This window comes from Zeugodacus cucurbitae, chromosome 4, assembly GCF_028554725.1.
Source record: "Zeugodacus cucurbitae isolate PBARC_wt_2022May chromosome 4, idZeuCucr1.2, whole genome shotgun sequence".
Taxonomy (NCBI): domain Eukaryota; kingdom Metazoa; phylum Arthropoda; class Insecta; order Diptera; family Tephritidae; genus Zeugodacus; species Zeugodacus cucurbitae.
Window position 1 is genome coordinate 4774190 of NC_071669.1, and position 22623 is coordinate 4796812.

Consider the following 22623-nt stretch of genomic DNA (forward strand, 5'->3'; position numbering starts at 1 on the left):
GGACAAAAGGAAGGTATATTTTCGAGATTTTAATGTTAAAAGGGTTCATATGAAGCACCTTTGAATATGGATGCCTGAAACGAGTGAAAAACAGCAATAATAACAAAAATATGCTTACTGAAGGATAACAAAATTTAATCAAATTTAAAAAAATATAAAAAAATATTTTTTGGAGCAGCTGAGACCTCTTTTTTTTCAAAATTGCAAAATCTCTAATTTTTTTTTCAAAATTTTTCTTCGAATTTAATTAACTTTTTGAAACCAAATCTAATTACCAAATTAGATTTTTTTGTCAGAGTACCCTTAAAAAGTATTGTAAAACTATCTTGGTCCGGTTGCCGATCGTTGGAATCATTCTTTAGAGGCGGATCCCACGAAGATTCAGAAGGAAAAGAAACTATTTTCATGAATTTTGTATATCGTCCTAGTATCTCTACTCTAGGTCTAGGTCCAAAAACTAAGTCCAATCAAAGATCTCTAAATTTTTAGAAACCACCCTTCAGTTCTTGAAAGCTGATAGCTAAAATCATAGGGCTCTTCCATCTTACAGCTCACATAACTCCCATAGATATTATTTCTATTTCCTTAAAAGGCCTAATGAATTGTAAAAGTATCTCGGTCAGGATGCCGCTGGTTTGGAATCATTCTTTAGAGACGGATCCAAATTTTTAGAACGAAAAGCAACCATTTTCTTGAATTATGTATATCGTCCTGGTCTCTCTACTTTAGGTCTAGGTCCAAAAACTAAGTCCAAGCAAAGATCTCTAAATTTTTAGAAACCACCCTTCAGTTCTTGAAAGCTGATAGCTAAAATCACAGGGCTCTTCCAATTTACAGCTCACTGAACTCCTATAGATATTATTTCTATTTCCTTAAATGGCCTAATGAATTGTAAAAGTATCTTGTCAGGATGCCGCTGGTTGGGAATAATTCTTTAAAGCCGGATCCAAATTTTTAAAACGAAAAAAACCACTTTATTGAATTATTTATATCGTCCTGGTATCTCTACTCTAGTCCTGGGTCCAAAAACTAAGTCCACTCAAAGATCTATCGATTTTGAGAATCCACGTTAAGTTCTAGAAAGCAGATATCTAAAATCACAGGATTCTTCCAACTTGCAGCTCACAGAACTCCCATAGATATTATTTCTATTTCCTTAAAATACCCTTTTGAATTGCAAAAGTATCTCAGTCAGGATGCCGCTGGTTTGGAATCATTCTTTAGACGCGGTTTTTTAGAACCATTTTCTTGCATCATGTATATCGTCCTGGTCTCTCTAGTCTAAGTCCATTCAAAAACTAAGACCACTCAAAGAACTATCGATTTTGAGAATCCACGTTAAGTTCTAGAAAGCAGATATCTAAAATCATAGAGCTCTTCCAACTTACAGCTCACATAACTCCCATAGATATTATTTCTATTTCCTTAAAATACCCTTTTGAATTGCAAAAGTATCTCGGTCAGGATGCCACTGGTTGTAATCATTATGTAGAGGCGAATCCAGATTTTTAGAACGAAAAGAAACACATTTCTACCGCCTTTCTCTCCCTCTCTCTACACTAGGTCCATTGAAGTTCTAGGACCACACACAGATTTCCAAATTGTGAGAAATTCTACAGTTCTAGAAAGCTTTAGCTACAGCTCCACGCTAAGATCTCCAGATTTTGAGATCCAAACCTTGAGTTGAGCTGCTAGCTAAAATCATAAGCTTCTTCCAAATTCTATATAACTCCCATAAAACTATTTCCAAAAAAAATTATTTTCTCCAAAAAATAAAATCTAATTGAAGTCTTAAATCTTCGGCCTTCTAGCATCTCACCCAAGTAAACGTTCCTTCATTTGTTTGCGCTTCACTTCTTTTATACTCGTACATTTCGGTTTTGCATTTTTATTGCCGCCGCTTATTTGCATTGTTGACACTCAACGAAAGTGAGTGAAAGTATGTAAATATTGTTGTTGTTGCTTTTTTATTGTTGTTATTGTTGTTATTGTTGTCACAACGGCTACATATTTGTGTTACAATTTACATGAAATTGCGAAATGTATTCTTCCGCAATTTTATTGCTTCGCTGTTGCTTCTTGTCATTTAAGTGCCGCTGCAAGCGCAACATAACAACATGCAACAATATTAGCTCTCTGCTACTAGTTATATGCGAGTAAGCCAACAACAAATTGGTATGCTATTAAGCAGCGCAATTTAATAGTTGCAAGAAATTACACAACTCGGTGGGTGTGAAGTGTGTCAGTGAAGTGTGAAGCAGGCAATATTGCACTTGTTGTTGGCTGATCCTATGTGATGTGTGTTTTGGAAGGAAAGTGGGTGTGTGACAAGTAGGAAAAGGAAGAAATCTCATGATTGAGCTCAGAAATGAGAGAAATGAGATATGAGAAGATCGCTGAAACTTGCTGTCAGCTCTTCATATGAAGACTCTGATGTTGGTTCGAAGTAAGAGATATCGTTGATACAAACCACTTCGTTGTGGGAAGTTTCTGTACTCGAATGGTATTTTGGAACGTCTGTAATATATATTTTTTATTATGTTCGATACAATAAGAATCCAATTTACAGAGCTTTCAAAGATCTCAACCAAGATTGGTTAAAATCGGTTGCTCAAATCTCCTTGTCTTGGAATTAAAAGTTGTGGTCTTGGAACAAATATATTTTCTTTAAATTTCTCAAATTTGCGAAGATCGAATTTATCGAAAATCGGACAGATGTTTCATAGATCTCTATCAAGATCGGTCGATCGGTTCACCTAGTCTTCGGATCAATAATCGTCGCCGTGGAACAAAGGGTTTTCGCTTGAATTTCTCAAAATGCATTTGCGACAATCTAATTTACCTAAAATAAGACAGAGATTTCAAAAATCTACACCAAGATTCGTTAAAATCGGTCGATCAGTTCATTCTGTTTTAGGCTCATAATTAGTGAATAAAGCGATTTCGCTCAAAGTGCTTTTGCGATGATCCAATTTACCGAAATTGAGACAGAAATTTCAATGATCTCTATCAAGATCGGCTGAAATCGGGGGATCGGTTCACTTTGTTTTTGGATCAGAAGTCGTAGTCGTGGAACAAAGGGCTACATTTCTCAAAGTGCTTTTCTGAAAGTCCAATTTACCGAAAATTTGACAGTTGTTTCAAAGATCTCTGCCAAGATCGGTTAAAATCGATCGATGGGTTCATAATTTCTTTGGATCAGAAGTCGCGACCGTGGAAAAAAGGTTTTAAAGATCTTTAAAAAGATCAGCTGAAATCGGTCGATCGATTCATAAGTCGTGTCTATAAGATACAATCATAGAAAAAGATGAAAATAGAATAAAAGTGCCCGGATACTTTCTATATTCTCATTAGGATTCGGAAAGTACGATTATTCTTCAAAAGTTTTCTGCCTTCGTTAGAGGGCTCTGGCTTGGTTTCATTAATGTCATAAGAATTCGGAAATATGTTTCTTCTTTCTGAAGTCTTACTGTCTTCGATAGCGGGTTTTGTAGACTCGAAATTATCTTAGAAGGTAAATATGATAGTAGGATCCGGGGTTTTCTCAGTTTCATTATCCTTATGAGAACTGAAAAGCTGATTCTTCTTTCAAAGATTTTACTGCCTACATTAGGGCATTCTGTAGACTTGAAATTTACTTAGAAGGAACAAGTGTCTTGGTAAATTTTATCTCCCCGAAATTTCTCTCTTTTAAATTTTTAAAGTTTAAGAGACCGACCTGCCGCGAACCTCGCGTTTTACACCCCTTACCAACACAACTCGAAATGGAATTGTATTTAAAACACATACATGGTGTGAATTCCAACTTTATTTAAGAATAAAATAAGCGAGTATGCAATGCCCCTGCTCACGGAGATAGCAGCGAGTACGTGTTAGTTGAATGTGTGCCTCAAATATTTAACAAAGGACTAACGTATGCAGTTACACACACACTCACACTCAACTAGCTACAGCCAGAGTCACGTCTCCTAACTCCTTGTCGCTTGAGCATGTGCGACCGCATTTAAAGCCTTGTTTGCACATTTACACCTGTGTTAGGATTACGAGTACTACATATTTGCAGCAACTAATATGTGTAATGTAAATTTATAGAGTCGCACATGTGTGTGTGTGTATTCTTCGCTTAAAAGCACTTGTATACGCGCGCTTGCCTTACATAACATTTAAAGCACTCGCAACACTCCTCTCTACATCTCTCTTTCTCTCCCTCTCTTAGTGCCACTCTTTCGCTAGCGCTGTTGTAGCGTTGTAAAATACTTGCGTAATTTATTTCATTACGCGCCCAATTACAATGTAGCGCTCGACGTCGGTGGCAATAAAGCTACGACGCTGAGCAAATGGCAACACCGTGCAATGTCTTAGTTTTATTACGCGCACCGTTAGTTGGCAGCGTTTTGCTGTGTGCAATACTAATATGAAATTGTTGTTGTTGCATTCTTTTTTTTTCTATTTTTTCGGTCCGGCTTTTTCTCTCACTTTATGATAATTACTTTGTTTATGGCGCTCCGTATGCCGTTTTGCACCTTTTTGCCTTCACACGCACTTCTTATCAACATTTATTAGATTTATTTCATTCACAACAACAAGAAAAAATGCGTATCAGCACATTTTTTATTTTTGTATTTAAGCACACTTTATTGCGTCCATTAAGTGTGTTTAGGTGAGCGTGTGTGGGTGTGGTTTTCGTCCATTATAAATTTCTCTTAAATTTACTTTTTGTGGGACTTTTGATTATTTCAATTAGGCGGGTGTTTGAGTGAGTGGACTATAAGGGTAGCATTAATTTTGGACTCTCTAATAATATTGGACTCTCAGTTGTGTATAATACTTTAGCACCTAGACGAATCGGTTACAATAATTTTATTCGAAATATTGGCCGTCGCTAGCTACTACTTTTGACCATCTTTTTGGCAGCATGTGTATTCCGTACAAATGTCGAGAATTCGGCTCAAAAAGTGACATTTCCAGTTGAGAATAATATTTGTTGGGTTAATGTTGACACAAATGTCCAAGATCGATATAAAACGATTTAATCGACCAGTGCTTGACCCTAGAGACATCTATTGGAAAACGGCGGAAGCAAAGTTGTAGATCTAATACAACAGTACACATTCTGAGGACATTACTTTACTACATCTTCTTTTACCTACACCTTCCATCGGAGTTTTTTGGTACATAAAGTAAGAATACGCGTTCTTTAAAAATACTATATAAAAAAAAATACCAGACAAAAAAAAAAACACGATTTACTATAATAATACATATCCATATGTACGTTATGTGTTCAAAAAATATCGGGAATTTTGAAATTTCTCAGATTTTGATAGTCCAATTGTCTACGTTTTTTTGGTGTTAATTGTACATATTCCTGAAGTACGATAAAACTGTCAGCGGCATTCATTGCTTACTTTATCTATAGCAACCTCTAAGGTTAGACCTGTTTTTATTAGCTTAGCAATTTCCGTGAATTCTTGGCCAGAGACAATACTGTAACGATGCATGAGCATCGCCCGCCTTTACTCGATTTTCAAACATATGTACGAAAAAACTCTGAAAGTTCCAAAGGCTATTCCAAAAATCGAGTTTGAGAAGTGTTTCGACGATTGGACGAAGCGCTGGCATAGGTACATAGCATCGAATGGGGACTATTTTGTAGCCGACAATATGAATTTAGACATATGAATTAAATTTCTTTTTTTTTTCTAAAACAAAAAATTCCCGTTATTTTTTGAATACACCTCGTATATTAAATTAAGTGTAACCGAAACCTTTAATTATCTCCAGCAGACAAAAAAAAACTACAAATTAAACCTGTTTAACGAAAGCACAAAATAAGGTGCAAAAGAAAAATGCTGGAATCTTTAATTGGGAAATCACTTAAGAGCAAATAGAAAATATATATGGGGGGCCACGTCCATCAAATTAGTCGCTCTTTTTTGTCAGTTAAATGTGCTAAACTAAAATTAGCATTTGATCTAATTGTACGTCATAAGCGATAGTTTATCAGCTGCTTACCGTGGACATTTTATTGTGTGAATTACAAACGTATTATTAACTGGAAACACTTAACATTTTAGAGTAATCTTATCAGCATTATCTTATTTTAGCATCTACTTATTGAATATCAAGAGCTTTGAAAAAGTTAGACTAATAATTAAGAAATTATGTTGAAAAGCCACTTACATATATATCAATTCTACAAAATCTATTATATTTAATTAAGAAATGACTTAAGAGCAACTAAAAATATATATGTAACAGGTAAGGAAAGTCTAACCCTTGGTGCAACCGAACATTTTATACCCTGGCAATTTATTGAAGAAATTGTATTAAGATAACACACAATTTGACTCATATATACGGTATAAAGTCCACTAGAATAACGCAAATGATTAGATATAGTGTATGAGCGCTGTGGTAATTCCTGAACCGATTTCAATCATTTTCACTACCAAGGTACACTATATCCAAGACTATATGTTCACTTAATTTTGCTTAGATACATCATATATTAACCGGTATATGCGGTATAAAGCCTACCGGAAGTTCGATAATTCTAATATAAGGTATATGGTAGCTAGGGGAAGTTATGACACGATTTTAACACTTTTTGGTAGAGAGACACAATATTAGAAGCAAAAGCTTCCCTCTAAATTAGATTAATATATCCGAGAGATTTACCGATATTTTCGGTGAAAAATCAGTGAGTTCTTCATGTTCGATATACGGGGTCCTTGAAAAGTTGTAGACCGATTTCGATAATTTTTCCACAAGATCATATACAGTATTTGTGTAAAGTTTTATTCCGCTATCTTCATTAGTTAGTGTATACATTACAAAGTGAAGAAATCAGTTGGAATTCAAAGTTGAGTTATATGGGAAGTTGGCGTGGTTGTGAACCGATTTCATCCATTTTCCAGACGTGTCCTCAGGGTGTCAAGAAAATATTATATACCGAATTTCAATGAAATCTGTCGAGTAGTTCCTGAGATGTGGTTTTTGACCAATAAGTGGGCGATAATTTGATTCTCTGTATCAAATACTACCTTCATAACTTTATTTATGGCTTAGTTATAATACTTTTAAGTTTTCGGTATTCGATTTCGCCCTTTTTCAATACCAACCTCCAAGGAATATATGTATGTTTCATTAAGATATCTCAGACATCCGGATTCGAAACCACTCGTCATCGTGATCATTTATATATATCTAAACCCATATCAAACTCTGGTATTTCTGGATGAGGCAAACAACCGTTATGTGAACAAAACTCTAATACTCTGTGCAACATGTTGCGAGAGTATAAAAAAAATTGTATGAGTCAATCAAATTAATTGCTTTTTTTGTCAGTCAAATGTACCAAACTAAATGAAATTAGTACTTGAATAGCATTTGATCTTAGATCAAATTATTAAATAAATATATATACGTATATATATACAGAATTATTCCACGTCAAAGCGATTTTTATTTTTGTGATTTACATTTTATTGTGTGAATCACAAAATGAACTTTTAACTGAAAACTCTTAACAGTTTAGAGTAATCTTATCAGCATTATCTTATTTTAGTTAGACTAATGAATAAAAAAATATCTTGAAACTGTTATGTCGCGTGTATGTGCTTATCTCACTTACACTTACTTTACTTATACTAAAATTGGTTAGTCTTATTTCTATAACAATTAAGATTAGTTAATACTAATTTGATAAAACGAAAATTTATGCTCATGTACTTAAATACTTATGAAAATAGTTACATTTGAGTAGTTTATTGCCGCGTTTGATTCGGTTAGTTATTCGGTGAAATTGCTGAAAGCAAACAATTTGAAAAGCGGTTTACTAATTGAAATCATCAAAATAAATATGTAATATAATTTTGTGCACTTAATATTATTTATATTTAATTTAGAAAATTATTGTGCAATATTTTACAGATCTTATTATTATAGATATTTTTATTACAAAAAAAAATTAATTCCACAAACGCAACGCTGTGTCGCTTAAATAATTTATATTTAATTTAGAAAATTTTTGTGCAATATTTTACACAGAATATTGTGCAATATTTTATTACAAAAAAATCTTTAAATTTCTCAAACTCAACGCTGTGTCGCTTAAATAATTTATATTTAATTTAGAAAATTATTGTGCAATATTTTATTACAAAAAAATATCTAAATTCCTCAAACTTAACGCCGCGACGCTTTATTTCGTGATTAATACTATATAAAAAAGCAATATTCTTGAATAAAATGCATATAACAAGTAAAAAAATACAACAATAACAGTGCTGGTGAAAGTTTGCCAGGAAAGTGTTAATTTTTGATATTGCAAAACAAGGCGCGATGGCCTTTACAGTGTCCGACAAAAGTATGTATGCTGTTGACAAGAAATCCGGAAAAAATCGACAAAAGTGAAAATATTTGGCACAAAGTTCGCGATGTTGCTGCCTTCAACAAAGTGTGAGTGGCTTAAAATAAACCATGCTAAATGCTCAGCAGTCACACAGTGTTAAGAGACAGCCTGTGCGCCTAAAAGCCTATATATATAATTCATGTCTTTCTAGTACCTTCTTATATCATTATTAACCCATTCCTTGCCATTGTACTTACTTGGGTACAGAAAAAAGTCCTGTTTCTTGTGAAAAAAGCTGGAATCTTCAATTGTGAAATCACTTAGTGCAATAATAAAAAGAATTGTGTGCGCCAATCAAATTAATCGCTTTTTTTTGTCAGTTAAATGTGTGAAACTAAAGGTAATTAGTGCTCGAATAGTTAGCATTTGAACTAATTGCATGTCATAAGCGATGGTATATCAGCTGCTTTTCGTAGACATTTTATTGTGTGAATTACAATAGCGATTTTAGCTGATAACACTTAACTGTTCAGAGTAATCTTATCAGCATTATCTTATATTCGCATTTGCTCTCAATAAATAACAAGTGTTTTGAGATGGCTAGACTAATAAATAAGAAACTATGTAGAAATCAGTATGTAGAGTATATGTGCTTATCTCTCCTACAAATATTTCAATTATACAAAAATTGGCTGGTCATAAATTCCAATCTTATTTCATACTACAACAATTAAGAATAGTTAATACTAGTTTGATAAATCGAAAATTTATGCTCATGTACTTGAATGCTTATGTAAAGAGTGACATTTGAGTAGTTTATTGCTGCCTTTGATACTGTTATTTATTTGGTGGAATATCTGAAGTGAAATAATTCAATTATTTGATATTCATATATGTGATTTTTGATGGGTATTTCCCCCCGTTTTTGGAACTATCGATATATAAATCTGGTTTGGTTTGTACCCTAACTCTTCTCATCGTTAGAGAGTATACGAGTTGTGCTCAAAAAATAATAGAACAATTAGAAATTTAAAAATTCCCGTTATTTTTTGAACACATCTCGTATAAGATTTCAAAATATTTGCATAAAAAACAAACATTAGTGTTATATTGAAGTGCAACCATGCATTCTGTGCGCATGCCAATGTTGTCACAAATTTCTTGCTAAACTTCCGTAACAATTTTTATTGTGCCACACACTTTTACCAAAGAAATCCGCTTACAATTTTGACAATTTTCTCATAAAACAAGCATAACATACTCTTCTCATGCGCTTTTTTGCATATGACAATATATGTATATTGCGCACCAGCAGCTGCCTCTGCAGATTTGCCACACTTTTTATGCAACAAGAGACTGGCATGTAGAACATCCTTGCGCCCAAAAATGCTAAGCAAATGTAGGCATATGAAAATACCGTTATAGCAGGCATGTGCGCAGAAACAAATAAGCTCTCGTTTTCTGCTGCAAGACATTGGTTAAATATGTCAAATAATGTTATTGCTGGAATTAAAGAAATATTTTATTGTTGCAACATATTTGACAACATTTTACTTGCAACAATTTGAAGAGCGGATTTCCATTTGACATTATTTGAATAAATATGCAATATAATTTTATGCACATACTATTATTTATATTTAATTTAAAAAATTATTGTGCAATATTTTATTACAAAAAAATCTTTAAGTTCCACAAACTCAACGTTGTGTCGCTTAAATAATTTCTATTTAATTTAGAAAATTATTGTGCAATATTTTCCAAAAAATATTGTGCAATATTTTATTACAAAAAAATCTTAAAACTCCTCAAACTCAACGCTGTGTTGCTCAAATTATTCATATTAAATTTAGAAAGTTATTGTGCAATATTTTACAGAAATTATTGTGCAATATTTAATTACAAAAAATCTTTAAATACCACAAACTCAACACTGTGTCGCTTAAATTATATTTAATTAAAAAAAACTATTGTGCAATATTTCTCAGAAAATATTGTGCAATATTTTTATTACAACGAAAAAATCTTTAAATACCACAAACTCAATGCCGCGACGCTTTATTCCGTCCTAAAACTATAAAAAAAGCAATATTCTTGATTAAAATGCATATAACAAGTAAAAAAAAATTACAACAATAAAAACGCTGGTGAAAGTTTGCCAGGAAAGTATTAATTTCTGATATTGCCCAAACACACACAGCGGCAGCAAAAAGCAGGCGCGTTGGCCTACACAGTGTCCGACAAAAGTATGCTGTTGACAACAAATTAGGAAAAAAAAATCGAGAAAAGTGAAAATATTTGGCACAAGGTTCTCGGTGTTGCTGCCTTCAACAAAGTGCGAGTAGCTTGTAATAAAGCAAAAAAACAAAAAAAACATGCTTTTCATGCTGTCAGCAGAGTTCCTCAGCCTGTGCGCCTAAAAGCAGCCTACAGTTGCTGCGCTGCCAAAGACCTTCATGTAGATTTTCTTATGTCACAGCAACTATTTAATACACTTTTTTCTCACTTTATTGTAATTGTTGTTGTACACCAAAGAGCAGTGAAAACGTTATAAGGCTTTACGAGAATTATGTTCACACACATTTTGTTGCATTCGCCCATACTCGTCGTATTGTCTGCTTTTGTGCTGCCTGAAACACATTTTCACTTCACACAATTGCTCGTTGACCGCTCAGTGATAATCCATGGTGAATTGCAACGTGTTAGCTAGATAAAGTTATAAATTATACATTTAATAGTAGTTTGCATTGGCGCTATGGCTACTGTGGTCTGGGGAAGTGGCAATGTTCACACTTTATTGTTCACTTAGCTAATTGTTTGTAAACAATAACAGTAAAAGTGACCACCAGCAGGTTTAGGTGAAATTGATATTTATATGTTAGAAGAGACGTGATGTTGTTTTGAAGCGCAGACATTTATCTGAATGGCTTTTATATATTTCCTAAATGTGCTTGCTATCTTATAAAAATAAATTCCATCCAAAAATGATTAAAGTTAACCTCTAAAAAGTAGACATAACGATATTTTTTGTCAAGAACTTGTATATAAATCCTATAGTTTGTACTGATCTGTAGAATATCAGTAACTCAGGTATACATATTTCTCGAAACTTCTTTGATTTGTAATGTATTTTGGATTAATACTTGAAGTTCTCAGATGGTTTCTCGAGATCTCTTTGAGTTCTAACCTACTTTTAGATTACTACTTGAAGTTCTGTTAGATTTCTTGAGAACTCTTTCAATGTTACCCTACCTTTCGGATAATACTTGAAGCTCTCAGATGGTTTCTCGAAATCTCTTTGAGTTCTAACCTACTTTTAGATTACTACTTGAAGTTCTGTTAGATTTCTTGATACCTCTTTCAGCGTTACCCTACCTTTGGAGTAATACTTGAAGTTCTCAAATGATTTCTCGCGATCTCTTTGAGTTCTAACCTACTTTTAGATTACTACTTGAAGTTCTGTTAGATTTCTTGAGACCTCTTTCAGTGTTACCATACCTTTGGGTTAATACTCAAAGTTCTCAAATGGTTTCTCGAGATCTCTTTGAGTTCTAACCATCTTTTAGATTACTACTTGAATTTCTGTTAGATTTCTTGAAACCTCTTTCAGTGTTACCCTACCTATGGGTTAATACTCGAAGTTCTCAGATGTTTTCTCAAGATCTCTTTGAGTTCTAACCTACTTTTAGATTACAACTTGAAGTTCTGTTAGATTTCTTGAGAACTCTTTTAATGTTACCCTACCTTTGGAGTAATACTTGAAGTTCTCAATTAGTTTCCTCGGGAATTCTTTGAGCTTTAATCTATTTGGGTGTAATATTTGAAGTTTTCAGTTAAATTTCTCGAGATCTCTTTAAGCTTTAACCTACTTTTGGGGTAATATTTGAAGTTCATCTAACGAAAACGGTACTTTATCCTAACTGGTGGATAGTTAAGATACCTTAAGGATTATATTTATCTCCGGGAACATTGATGATAGCAAACAAATTTTTGACTAAGATCTCTTCCAAAATCTGTTTTTAATCTGCATAAGATGAGACGATTTTGTTGCCTAGATCGATAATGGGAGATCTTATAAGGTTCTAAAACTTAAAAAGCTTCTTCTGTCACAACGATCCCTCCATTTTCATGTGCTACAACCTATTGGTGGCAATTATCTAACAAAAACTAAGTTTCATTCTAAGTTCTAAGTTTCCCACTACTTAGTATATTATTATTATATTATTATAAGGGTTGCTTACCATTTTCAAAAGGTTGTCTTAACTACCCGCTTAACCATGTAAATAAACTCCACACTGCAACAAATCAACAACAACATCGTCATAACAACCATGCAACTTGTTGTTTGATCAATATGTTCAAACTGCCAACAGTAAACTGAAAACTGAAACGAGAAAGTAAACAACAGTACACTTAATTAGAAAACTCGTGAAAGAAGCAAGAAAACTGGAGACGACAAAAAATTTGTCAAATAGAAAACCAGTAGCCCCACAAAAAAAGCTCTGCTGAAAATTTAAACAAAAAACAAAAAAAAATGTCGCTTTTCGAAAATCCTGATAGCATACGCATGCTACGCGATTTACTCACACCGCCCGAGGAACGCGACCATTCAGACACCGATGAGGACGACGATGAGCCGGTCGCCAGCACCACCAAGCAATGCAACCATTTCAGTAAGTGCGTCGTGTAAAAGACGCAAAAAAACCGCCGACGGAAAATACCGTAAACTCCGCAAAATTTCCAAATGACTTGGTATATTTTTTGTAGCGCCCGCACATTTTGGCAACGCCAGCAATGCAGGTGGCAGCAAACAAAAACAAGCCGAACCAGCCCTGCCACAGCCAACAAGCATCGAAGAATGGCAACAGCAGCAGGAGCAGGAAGACAATGAGATTTTAGAGACACGCCAGCGACCCGAATACAGTATGACCTATCGGCAGGCGGTGGGCACGGAGGACCTCTATCTGCAGGTAGTACCAGCTGTAAAAGCAATAATATGTTGCACACATGAGGTTCAACATTCTTTTTTTTCACTACCGTCTACCATTTTTTCCTTGACTCTCATGCATCTCTCTCTCTCTCTGCTGTGTGTGGTTGTTGGATAAACCCGTTTTTTTACCCGTTGGTTGTGTTGGTCACAGATGGGCAATCGCACTAATGCCACGGCCAGTTGTGAGGATTTGTTGCTGGAGATACTGCTGCCGGACGAGACGACACCGGCGGATAAAATGGATTTGTCAATTACCGAAGATGAAGTGGATTTGGCGACGCCAATTTATCGCCTCAAATTGCCACTGCCGCACAAGGTGAACGTGGATCGCTGCCGGGCCAAATATGTTGCTGAGCAGCGCAAACTCTGTCTGACGTTGCGACTGCAACGTGAATTCGATTATGTGAACTTTTAGAAATGCCAAGCGCCGCTAAGCTGCTGCTGCTGCTGCTCAGCGCTCGATAGTTGCTGCACAAGCAAAAGCAAAAAACTAACAAACAACAACAACACATTGTACAATATGAAAATGTAAATGCGCTGCAGTGGATTTGTTTCTGCGCTACTATATTTTGTATGCAATAAATTTTATTGAGCAGCTAATAAATGTATACTAGTGTGTGTTGGTTGCTTTGTTGCGCCACCTGTGTGTGTGGGTTAAATGGTTGCATGTGCGGCACTTTAGCAGATTATGTCATGCAAATGCGATTTGCGCTTAAGTTGGCTGCGGTATTTTTGGTGCTATGCAGTTGCGGTTAAGTAACGGCTAAGCGACCTTGCAGTTTGCGGTAGAAAAATAGGCGACTGAGCTTTACTAGAAGAGTACTGCGGCGGAAAACTGATTGCAGTAGAGGAACTATGCATTTAAAAACCATATTTTCATTTTGAATGTAAGGTTCTGCCTCAGCTGTGGCGGTCAATTTAGCAGGGATTTACTTGCTTATTAGAAAAAGGTATATTATCGACCCTGTCTCAGTGCAAATGAAGTCATAATTAAGTAAAATTAGATAAAGCGGATTCGGGTTTCTCAGTAGATTTTAGCATTCAAAAGTAAAAAGTGAGAACTGAGGTCCGAATACTAAACTCGATAATTTAATAAAAATTCCTAGTAGTGTCTCTTCATATTTCCATGAGTGAATCACATTGCAGAGTCTTGGACTTTCCAGTTCAAACTAACATTTAACCTTAAAAGCCTTCGAAAACTCTAGACTCTATAATCTGTTAAACCGTTGCCTACATTTAGGAGTACTGTTAGCACCCGCTAAGGTTAGACGTGTTTTTATGAGCTTTGCGTTTTTCGTTTGTTAAAAGCTCACACTCCGTTGCTTTTTCGTGGATTTTTGGCCAAAAAGAATGTTTGAACGATGCGCCAGCATCACTCCATGTGACTTTTTCCTATATCCAAAAAAAATAAGAGAACCTTTATTTTAAAAGGATATGAGGAATTGCTGAAAGAGCCAAAGGCTATCCCAAAAATCGTATTGAGAAGTGTCTCGACTATTGGAAGAAGAAGGCGACAATATTGATGTAGATTAATGAATTTTTTTTTTCAAAAACGAAAATTCCCGTTATTTTTTGAACACACCTCACGACCACTGACCATGTATACCAAATTCTTATGAATAATTCATATTGAATGGTCTGGAATTTACGACTTCTAAAAGCTTATAGTATGTTTACATATGAAAATAATCTCGTTCTAAGCTCGTTCAATAATCTAACCGTTTACATATAGCCAAATGAGATTATCAATTGTCAAATGTGTTGCATATGTTGTTGTATTACACATATTTCTCTTGCTAGCGGCCATTTTTTTTACATTTTCATTTGACATTTCTCCTCTTTTTCGTAAAATTATCGATAAACCTAGGAATAACACCGAAAATCTAGTTGTATAAAACGAGATAATTTTATAATCTCGGATTATCCAGAGAGGAATTTTGTATGGCAAATCTCGTTTCTTAATTACAGATTATCGAGTTAAGCTCGTAAATGGAGATAATCTCGTTATATGTAAACATAGTATTAGGTCTTGAGGTACTGCGTGAACTCTAGACTTGAATTGTTGCCTACCTTTAGGCGCTCGCATTTATCGAACGGGGACTATTTTAAAGGCGACAATATTGATTTAGAGAATGAGATTTTTTTTTTCAAAAACGAAAATTCCCGTTATTTTTTGAACACACCTCTTATACGACCACAGACTATGGTTACCATATTCTTATGAAGGAGTCACATTGAGTAGTCTGAAATTCACGTCTACTAAAATTTTAGGTGATTTTGAGGTTCTGTGTGAACTCTAGATTTGAATCGTTGCCTACCTTTAGGCGCTGGTATTTATTTTTTATAAAGGCTGATTTTTTAAGAGCTTGATAACGCATAAAATTTGCAAAATCTCATCGGTTCTTTATTTGAAACGTTAGATTGGTTCATGACATTTACTTTTTGAAGATAATTTCATTTAAATGTTGACCGCGGCTGCGTCTTAGGTGGTCCATTCGGAAAGTCCAATTTTGGGCAACTTTTTCGAGCATTTCGGCCGGAATAGCCCGAATTTCTTCGGAAATGTTGTCTTCCAAAGCTGGAATAGTTGCTGGCTTATTTCTGTAGACTTTAGACTTGACGTAGCCCCACAAAAAATAGTCTAAAGGCGTTAAATCGCATGATCTTGGTGGCCAACTTACGGGTCCATTTCTTGAGATGAATTGTTCTCCGAAGTTTTCCCTCAAAATGGCCATAGAATCGCGAGCTGTGTGGCATGTAGCGCCATCTTGTTGAAACCACATGTCAACCAAGTTCAGTTCTTCCATTTTTGGCAACAAAAAGTTTGTTAGCATCGAACGATAGCGATCGCCATTCACCGTAACGTTGCGTCCAACAGCATCTTTGAAAAAATACGGTCCAATGATTCCACCAGCGTACAAACCACACCAAACAGTGCATTTTTCGGGATGCATGGGCAGTTCTTGAACGGCTTCTGGTTGCTCTTCACCCCAAATGCGGCAATTTTGCTTATTTACGTAGCCATTCAACCAGAAATGAGCCTCATCGCTGAACAAAATTTGTCGATAAAAAAGCGGATTTTCTGCCAACTTTTCTAGGGCCCATTCACTGAAAATTCGACGTTGTGGCAGATCGTTCGGCTTCAGTTCTTGCACGAGCTGTATTTTATACGGTTTTACACCAAGATCTTTGCGTAAAATCTTCCATGTGGTCGAATAACACAAACCCAATTGCTGCGAACGGCGACGAATCGACATTTCACGGTCTTCAGCCACACTCTCAGAAACAGACGCAATATTCTCTTCTGTACGCACTGTACGCATTCGTGTGGTTGGTTTAATGTCCAATAAAGTAAACTGAGTGCGAAACTTGGTCACAATCGCATTAATTGTTTGCTCACTTGGTCGATTATGTAGACCATAAATCGGACGTAAAGCGCGAAACACATTTCGAACCGAACACTGATTTTGGTAATAAAATTCAATGATTTGCAAGCGTTGCTCGTTAGTAAGTCTATTCATGATGAAATGTCAAAGCATACTGAGCATCTTTCTCTTTGACACCATGTCTGAAATCCCACGTGATCTGTCAAATACTAATGCATGAAAATCCTAACCTCAAAAAAATCACCCGTTATATTAGCGAAGCCTACCAGAGCGCATTTAAATAATCATATAACTTTCATAGTGTATTGTCATTAGAATAGTGTAACTATAAACAATTAAATCGAAAGTAACTTTCAACAACTGCTTCAAGTACAGTTAACTAAAATGTCTAAAACTTTTTTTCTGTCTTCGTAAAACTTGTTTCATGCAGCTTAACTAACTCTGCGCTGCATATGCCACACATTATGGCTACTAATTTGAAATTAATGCGCAGTCTAACAGTGAAGGAGAGCAAAGAATATTTTTAGTGACATTAGTAGCATACTCGCAGGCGTTTTGTGGGGTACTTAGCTTGCAATTTGCGCCGAAAAATGTGCAAAAAACTCAGCGACAACTAAAGTAACTTTTTAAGCGAAAAAAAAAATAAAAAACGCAAGCTAGACATTTTCTGCACACTAATTTGCCAAGCTTATTTATATGCATTTCCTGCATTTCTCGTTTGTATATTTTGTATATTTTGTATTTTATTTCATTTTTTTTATTTTATATATTTATTTTTTTTCTAAAAACCACTCGCAATGTCTCAACAGCTTGCTAGAGTCAAAATTTGCCACTAAATATTCAAATGAAAACCGAAAAGCAAAGGACTCCACGCTGCCAGGACTACGACAGTGAAGTTATGGCACACCACTCGACAAAAATGTAATTTACATAGCATATGTGAAGGCGCAGGCATTTTTACAAGCTAGCGCGTGTGCGCTCATTTACATGTTCAACATATAGGAGGCAAGCACGGGTGTCATGTGTAGAAAGCACTCAAACTGCTCTCGTGTATATATTAAAGGGTACCAAATTCCATATATGTATATACAACAACAACAATATCGGCTTAAAAAATTATTACTCGACACTGTGGTCGTAAAATTCGCGCTTATTACCGAGTAACTGCATAAATATAGCCAAGCATAGGCAACTTTGTGGCAAAGCGAAAAGTCAACAAGCGTACTCAAAATTAAATACTAAAGCCGTGTGGCTGCTGTGAGTTAATGAAAGCCCACAAAATTTGTTTTCGCCCGCAGGTATATACGAAATAATATTAAAGTTGCGCAAAATGTTTGTTTATTAACAAGTTAATCTGTGCGCTTGTCGCGCTTGCAAGCCACCAAACGCTGAAAAACACGTTAAGTGCCTAAAAACTGGCTAACAACGCCCAACCTGGCGCTCGATTTAAATAGATATGTTATGCAGCTACAGGTGGGCAAAATGTGGCTGTATGTGTGTATAAATAGCAAAATTTTGTTTTTCTCGTTAATTTTACGCGCTTCCTCATTTCTATTTTCGCCCACTATGTGTCTCTCTACCTCATATGTATGTTGCTCTTAATGTTATGCCGCCATATCCTGTTCTGTGTATCACTCTTGTCACATATGTCGCTTAAGTAATTGCTAATGGTATGGGTTATGACTTTATTATGGTCAATTTGGGTGACGAAAATGTATAAATAAGTTGTGTGTTAAGAAGTTATGTCGCTCTTAGCAAGTTAGCACATAAAACTGTGTCAAGTCGAATGTGGTGTATATTAAATTTTATGTATTTTCGGCCAAAGTAAGTGGGTCTTTTTGGTTTCTTTAATGACTTTGGAGACGCTTTAGTAGCTTTGGAATATATTTTTGTTTCTGTAGCGACCCGCTAATGATTTTAGAGACTTTATAACAACTTATGTGAAATTATTTAGGGTATTCCGAGATACTTTTGTCTACAAATACACAAATTAATGTTGAGGTTAGAAGGAAGTAAACATGGTAGAAACATGTTTTAGAAATCAACCGCATATCTTCTTCATTTTGAGTGAATTGCGTGTACTCTAGCTGACCTCATTTTTCATTTGTTTTAATAACCTTCATTGAACCTTTTTTGAAGCCTGAAAAAGCGACTTAATCTGTTATTTCAACACTATTAAAGTCTGGAAATTGTAAAAATATATAAGAGTCAAACATGAGAAGACATTAAAGTCTGGAAATTATAAAAATATATAAAAGTCAAACCTGAGAAGACATTACTTTGTTATTATCTATTTCATATAAACCATTTGAGAATTGTATGCATTTCCCGCTGAATGAAAAAAGGGCTGCCTAAAGGTATGCTACAATTTTTTTAACAAACCTGAGAAGACATTACTTTGTTATTATCTATTTCATATAAACCATTTGAGAATTGTATGCATTTCCCGCTGAAAGAAAAAAATAGCAGCATAAAGGTATGCTACGATTTTTTTAACAAGTACATATTTTTTTTATAATTCCTAATTCATTCTAACGATATTTGTTCCATTCGGTTTGTAGTTTTTTATTTACATTTTAATTTTTTCACGTCTTAATTGAACTCTACAAGCCACCCAGGCGTATGAGTATTATCATCAAGCACCTAAAACTACATTTTATTATTGAAAATTATCATACATAACCTCACCAAGCGCCTAAAACTATATTTTATTAATTAAAATTATCTTACATAACCTCAAAAATAGTAACTTAACAAACTATAATCATTACCAGTCTCGTGTGCTACTTAGCTGTGTACACCTAACCTCACTTTCTTTAATGCAACTGAGAACTTCGACGACCCAATTATGTTGGTACAAAAAGAAAAAAAAACTTACTTCCCTTTATGGAGCTTATTAAAATGTCAACAAACGAAAAGTGCCTGACAGACATAATGCCAACAGGGACTTTGTACAATATTACGAAACTATATGCGAGTATATGAAAGTAGCGTAAGTACAAGCATTAAAAGGCACAAACCAAGTTAAATAAAACGAAAGTTTTACTTTGTGGCTGTCCAGGTAGGTAGGTACGAGTGCATCGTTAAAAATGGACCATAATGACAGTTGCAGTTGCAGTTTGCTAGCAAGTTGTTAATGTCTGCCACTGTATTGGCAGGTAATTTGTAGAGTTTTAATATTGAAAGTGCTTCTGTAAAGCTGTGTGGAACAGCTGTTTATGACAGTTGCATATATACTTTAATGGTTTGCTTTTGCTAGTATGAGTATTAAAGTACAAAATTTTCCAAAAACTATTTGAAAATGAAATTCAAAATGCGTTAAATTTGTATTACTCGCATAATAATGCCACAGTTACACAACAAAACCACAATCTAATGCATGACTTCCATACAGGAAGATAATAATAAATGCTTTGGTTCAGCACACATGTATATTAACATAAATGTGAGAGCAGTTGTGGCTTGAAAGAGGTGTGTTCAAAAAATAACGGGAATTTTCAAAAAATTTCACATTTTTTTTTTTAATTTTTTTATGAGAATTAGAGTATTTTAATGCGCCTATCGATTTGCATTTGTTAAAAGCACACACTTCGTTGCTTGTTCATGAATTCTTGGCCAAATACAACTCTGTAATGATGTACCAGCCTCCATTTTCGCCAGACATGAGAGTGTGTGACTTCTTCCTATTTAAAAAAATGAAGAGAACTTTAAGAACGGCCCACGTTTTACAAGCATATAAGAAAGTTCTTAAAGGAATCAAAGGTTATCCCATAAATTGAGTTTGAGAAGAGTTTCAAAGAATGGAGACCAATTTGAAGGCAACAATATTTGATGTAGACGAATAAATTAATATTTTTTTTTCAAAAATTTTATTTTTTCGAAAATTCCCGTTATTTTTTGAATACACAATTTTTTTTTCAAACACAAAAATTTCTGATATTTTTTTTTTAAAACACCTCGCATAGAATTCTAGATTGAGGGTGAGAATAGATAGATAACAAGCTATTTTTTTTATTAAAAGTTGAACGACCTTTGAACTCAGCATAATACTGACAAAAAAAATTCCCGATATTTTTTGAACACACCTCGCATAGGATTCTAGAATATCTAGGGAGGGAATAGATATCTGATAGCAAGCTGTTTTTTATTAAAAGTTGAACGACCTCTGAACTCAGCATAATATTTATCGCTACTTTGCCCGAATGGGCCGTCGTTTTACAAGCATAAAAGAAATCGCTGAAAGAGCTAAATGCTATCCCAAAAATCGAGTTCGAGAAGCCTTTCGACGAAGTGCATTATATCTAATATCTATAAAATAAATATTTTTTTTTTTCAAAAATCGAAAATTCCCGTTATTTTTTGAACACACCACGTATACGTTGCAAATTGCAGTTGGTGGCACCGCAGTAGCATAAATAATGAGTTTACGCTTACGTGGCGCACATTTGCGTACAAACAGACACACAAATGTCCCTTAAGTCAGTACACTTGTATAAGTATCAACATACATATGCAAATAACGGTATAATGCATTTGTGCATATATTTGCTCAAGCACTATTTCTACCACATATGTATGTAAATACGGAAATTTGCATGCATTGCAACTTCCGTCTTTGCGATTTCATGTAACAATTCGCCAGCATAAAACGCCGAATCGACGAGCAAATTCGGAATGCGACTGCGCAAATGTGGATTTAATTGCAAGCAAGCACTCATGCACCAACGTCTGGTAGTCTACACATAAGCACATGCGTAAGTAAACTGCAACGAGCATTAAACAAAAAAAAATGCAAAAGAGAAGTGTATGAGGCAAAAAAAAAAAACGGAATGAATGAGAAATCCAAATTTCCAAAATGAACTGTAAAGTTTGCTGTTGATTTTCGTGCCGGCAAACACACACTGCGTCGATGCCGTAGCAAATTGAGTGACAAACACACAGTTATGGCTGAGGCGATGTGGCAGGCAGATAAATAAAAGCAGAGCAGACAGACAGGCAACGCAGAATTCGCTCGGAAAAAATACCACAAAACCAATGAAATGTTGAGAAAGTTTAAGACTGCCGCACAACACACACACACGCACACACACATGCAAATCAAGGTACATAAATTTTATGCTTGTATGGCAGCATGCATAGAAAAGCGCATTTTGTTATTCTAGGCATAAAATCGGTTCGGTGTATATATAAACAGATATGTCTACATTCATGAAATAATCTTGCAATATTTGTTGTTGCACCCAATTGCACAACTACTTGTACACAGGCACACACACACAAAAAAAATATTTGCTCTCACTGCAGCACAGCCTAGTTAAATACTGCCAAGTGGAGCGTAGGCAATATTTCGCTTTGACCTATTAAAAATTTCTACCGAAAAATAATTGGAACATGGCAAATATGAGCAGCCAATACTCACTTATGTATATACATATGTATACATATATTTATACATACATATACACACATATATATATATATATATATATATAACAACCCTTAGTTGACTTTGCAATTATTTGTGCACTCATTTCTTATATGCAATTTTATAACTAACCAAAATATAACCACCACAACAACCACCAGAACAACAATGTGAAATAACTTTCATTGTTCGACTTTCACTGCATGCTTGGCGTTGCCAACTGTGGCGACGTGGAATGATTGCAGTTGTTACACAGTCGTTGCTAAGTTGCTAAGGAGGCACACAATTGTGTGGCAAGTGGCATGGTAGAGTAATAAGAAGCAGCAGTGGCAGCAGCAGCTGGGTTTGAGCCAAACTGTTTTGTTGGTTTGGTAGAAAATGAAAGTGGTTTAGTGATGTAAATTGTAGTGCAGTTTTTGGTTTAATATAGTTTTGTTAACATTTAATTTAATTTTGTTCATTTCAT

The 22623-nt window shown here is 34.8% G+C and overlaps 2 protein-coding genes across 4 annotated transcripts in view; both read left to right on the top strand.

Annotated features, from left to right (window-relative positions):
* LOC105220993 (venom dipeptidyl peptidase 4) overlaps positions 1–22623 on the top strand; it is a 122282-nt gene that overhangs the window by 13728 nt on the left and 85931 nt on the right. The gene's annotated exons all lie outside the window — the stretch shown is intronic.
* LOC105220983 (dynein axonemal assembly factor 6) lies at positions 12779–13954 on the top strand. The gene is made up of 3 exons (XM_011197587.3): positions 12779–13029; positions 13124–13326; positions 13498–13954. The coding sequence occupies exons 1-3, from the start codon at positions 12891–12893 to the stop codon at positions 13759–13761; spliced, it is 606 nt and encodes a 201-aa protein (XP_011195889.2). The 5' UTR covers positions 12779–12890; the 3' UTR covers positions 13762–13954.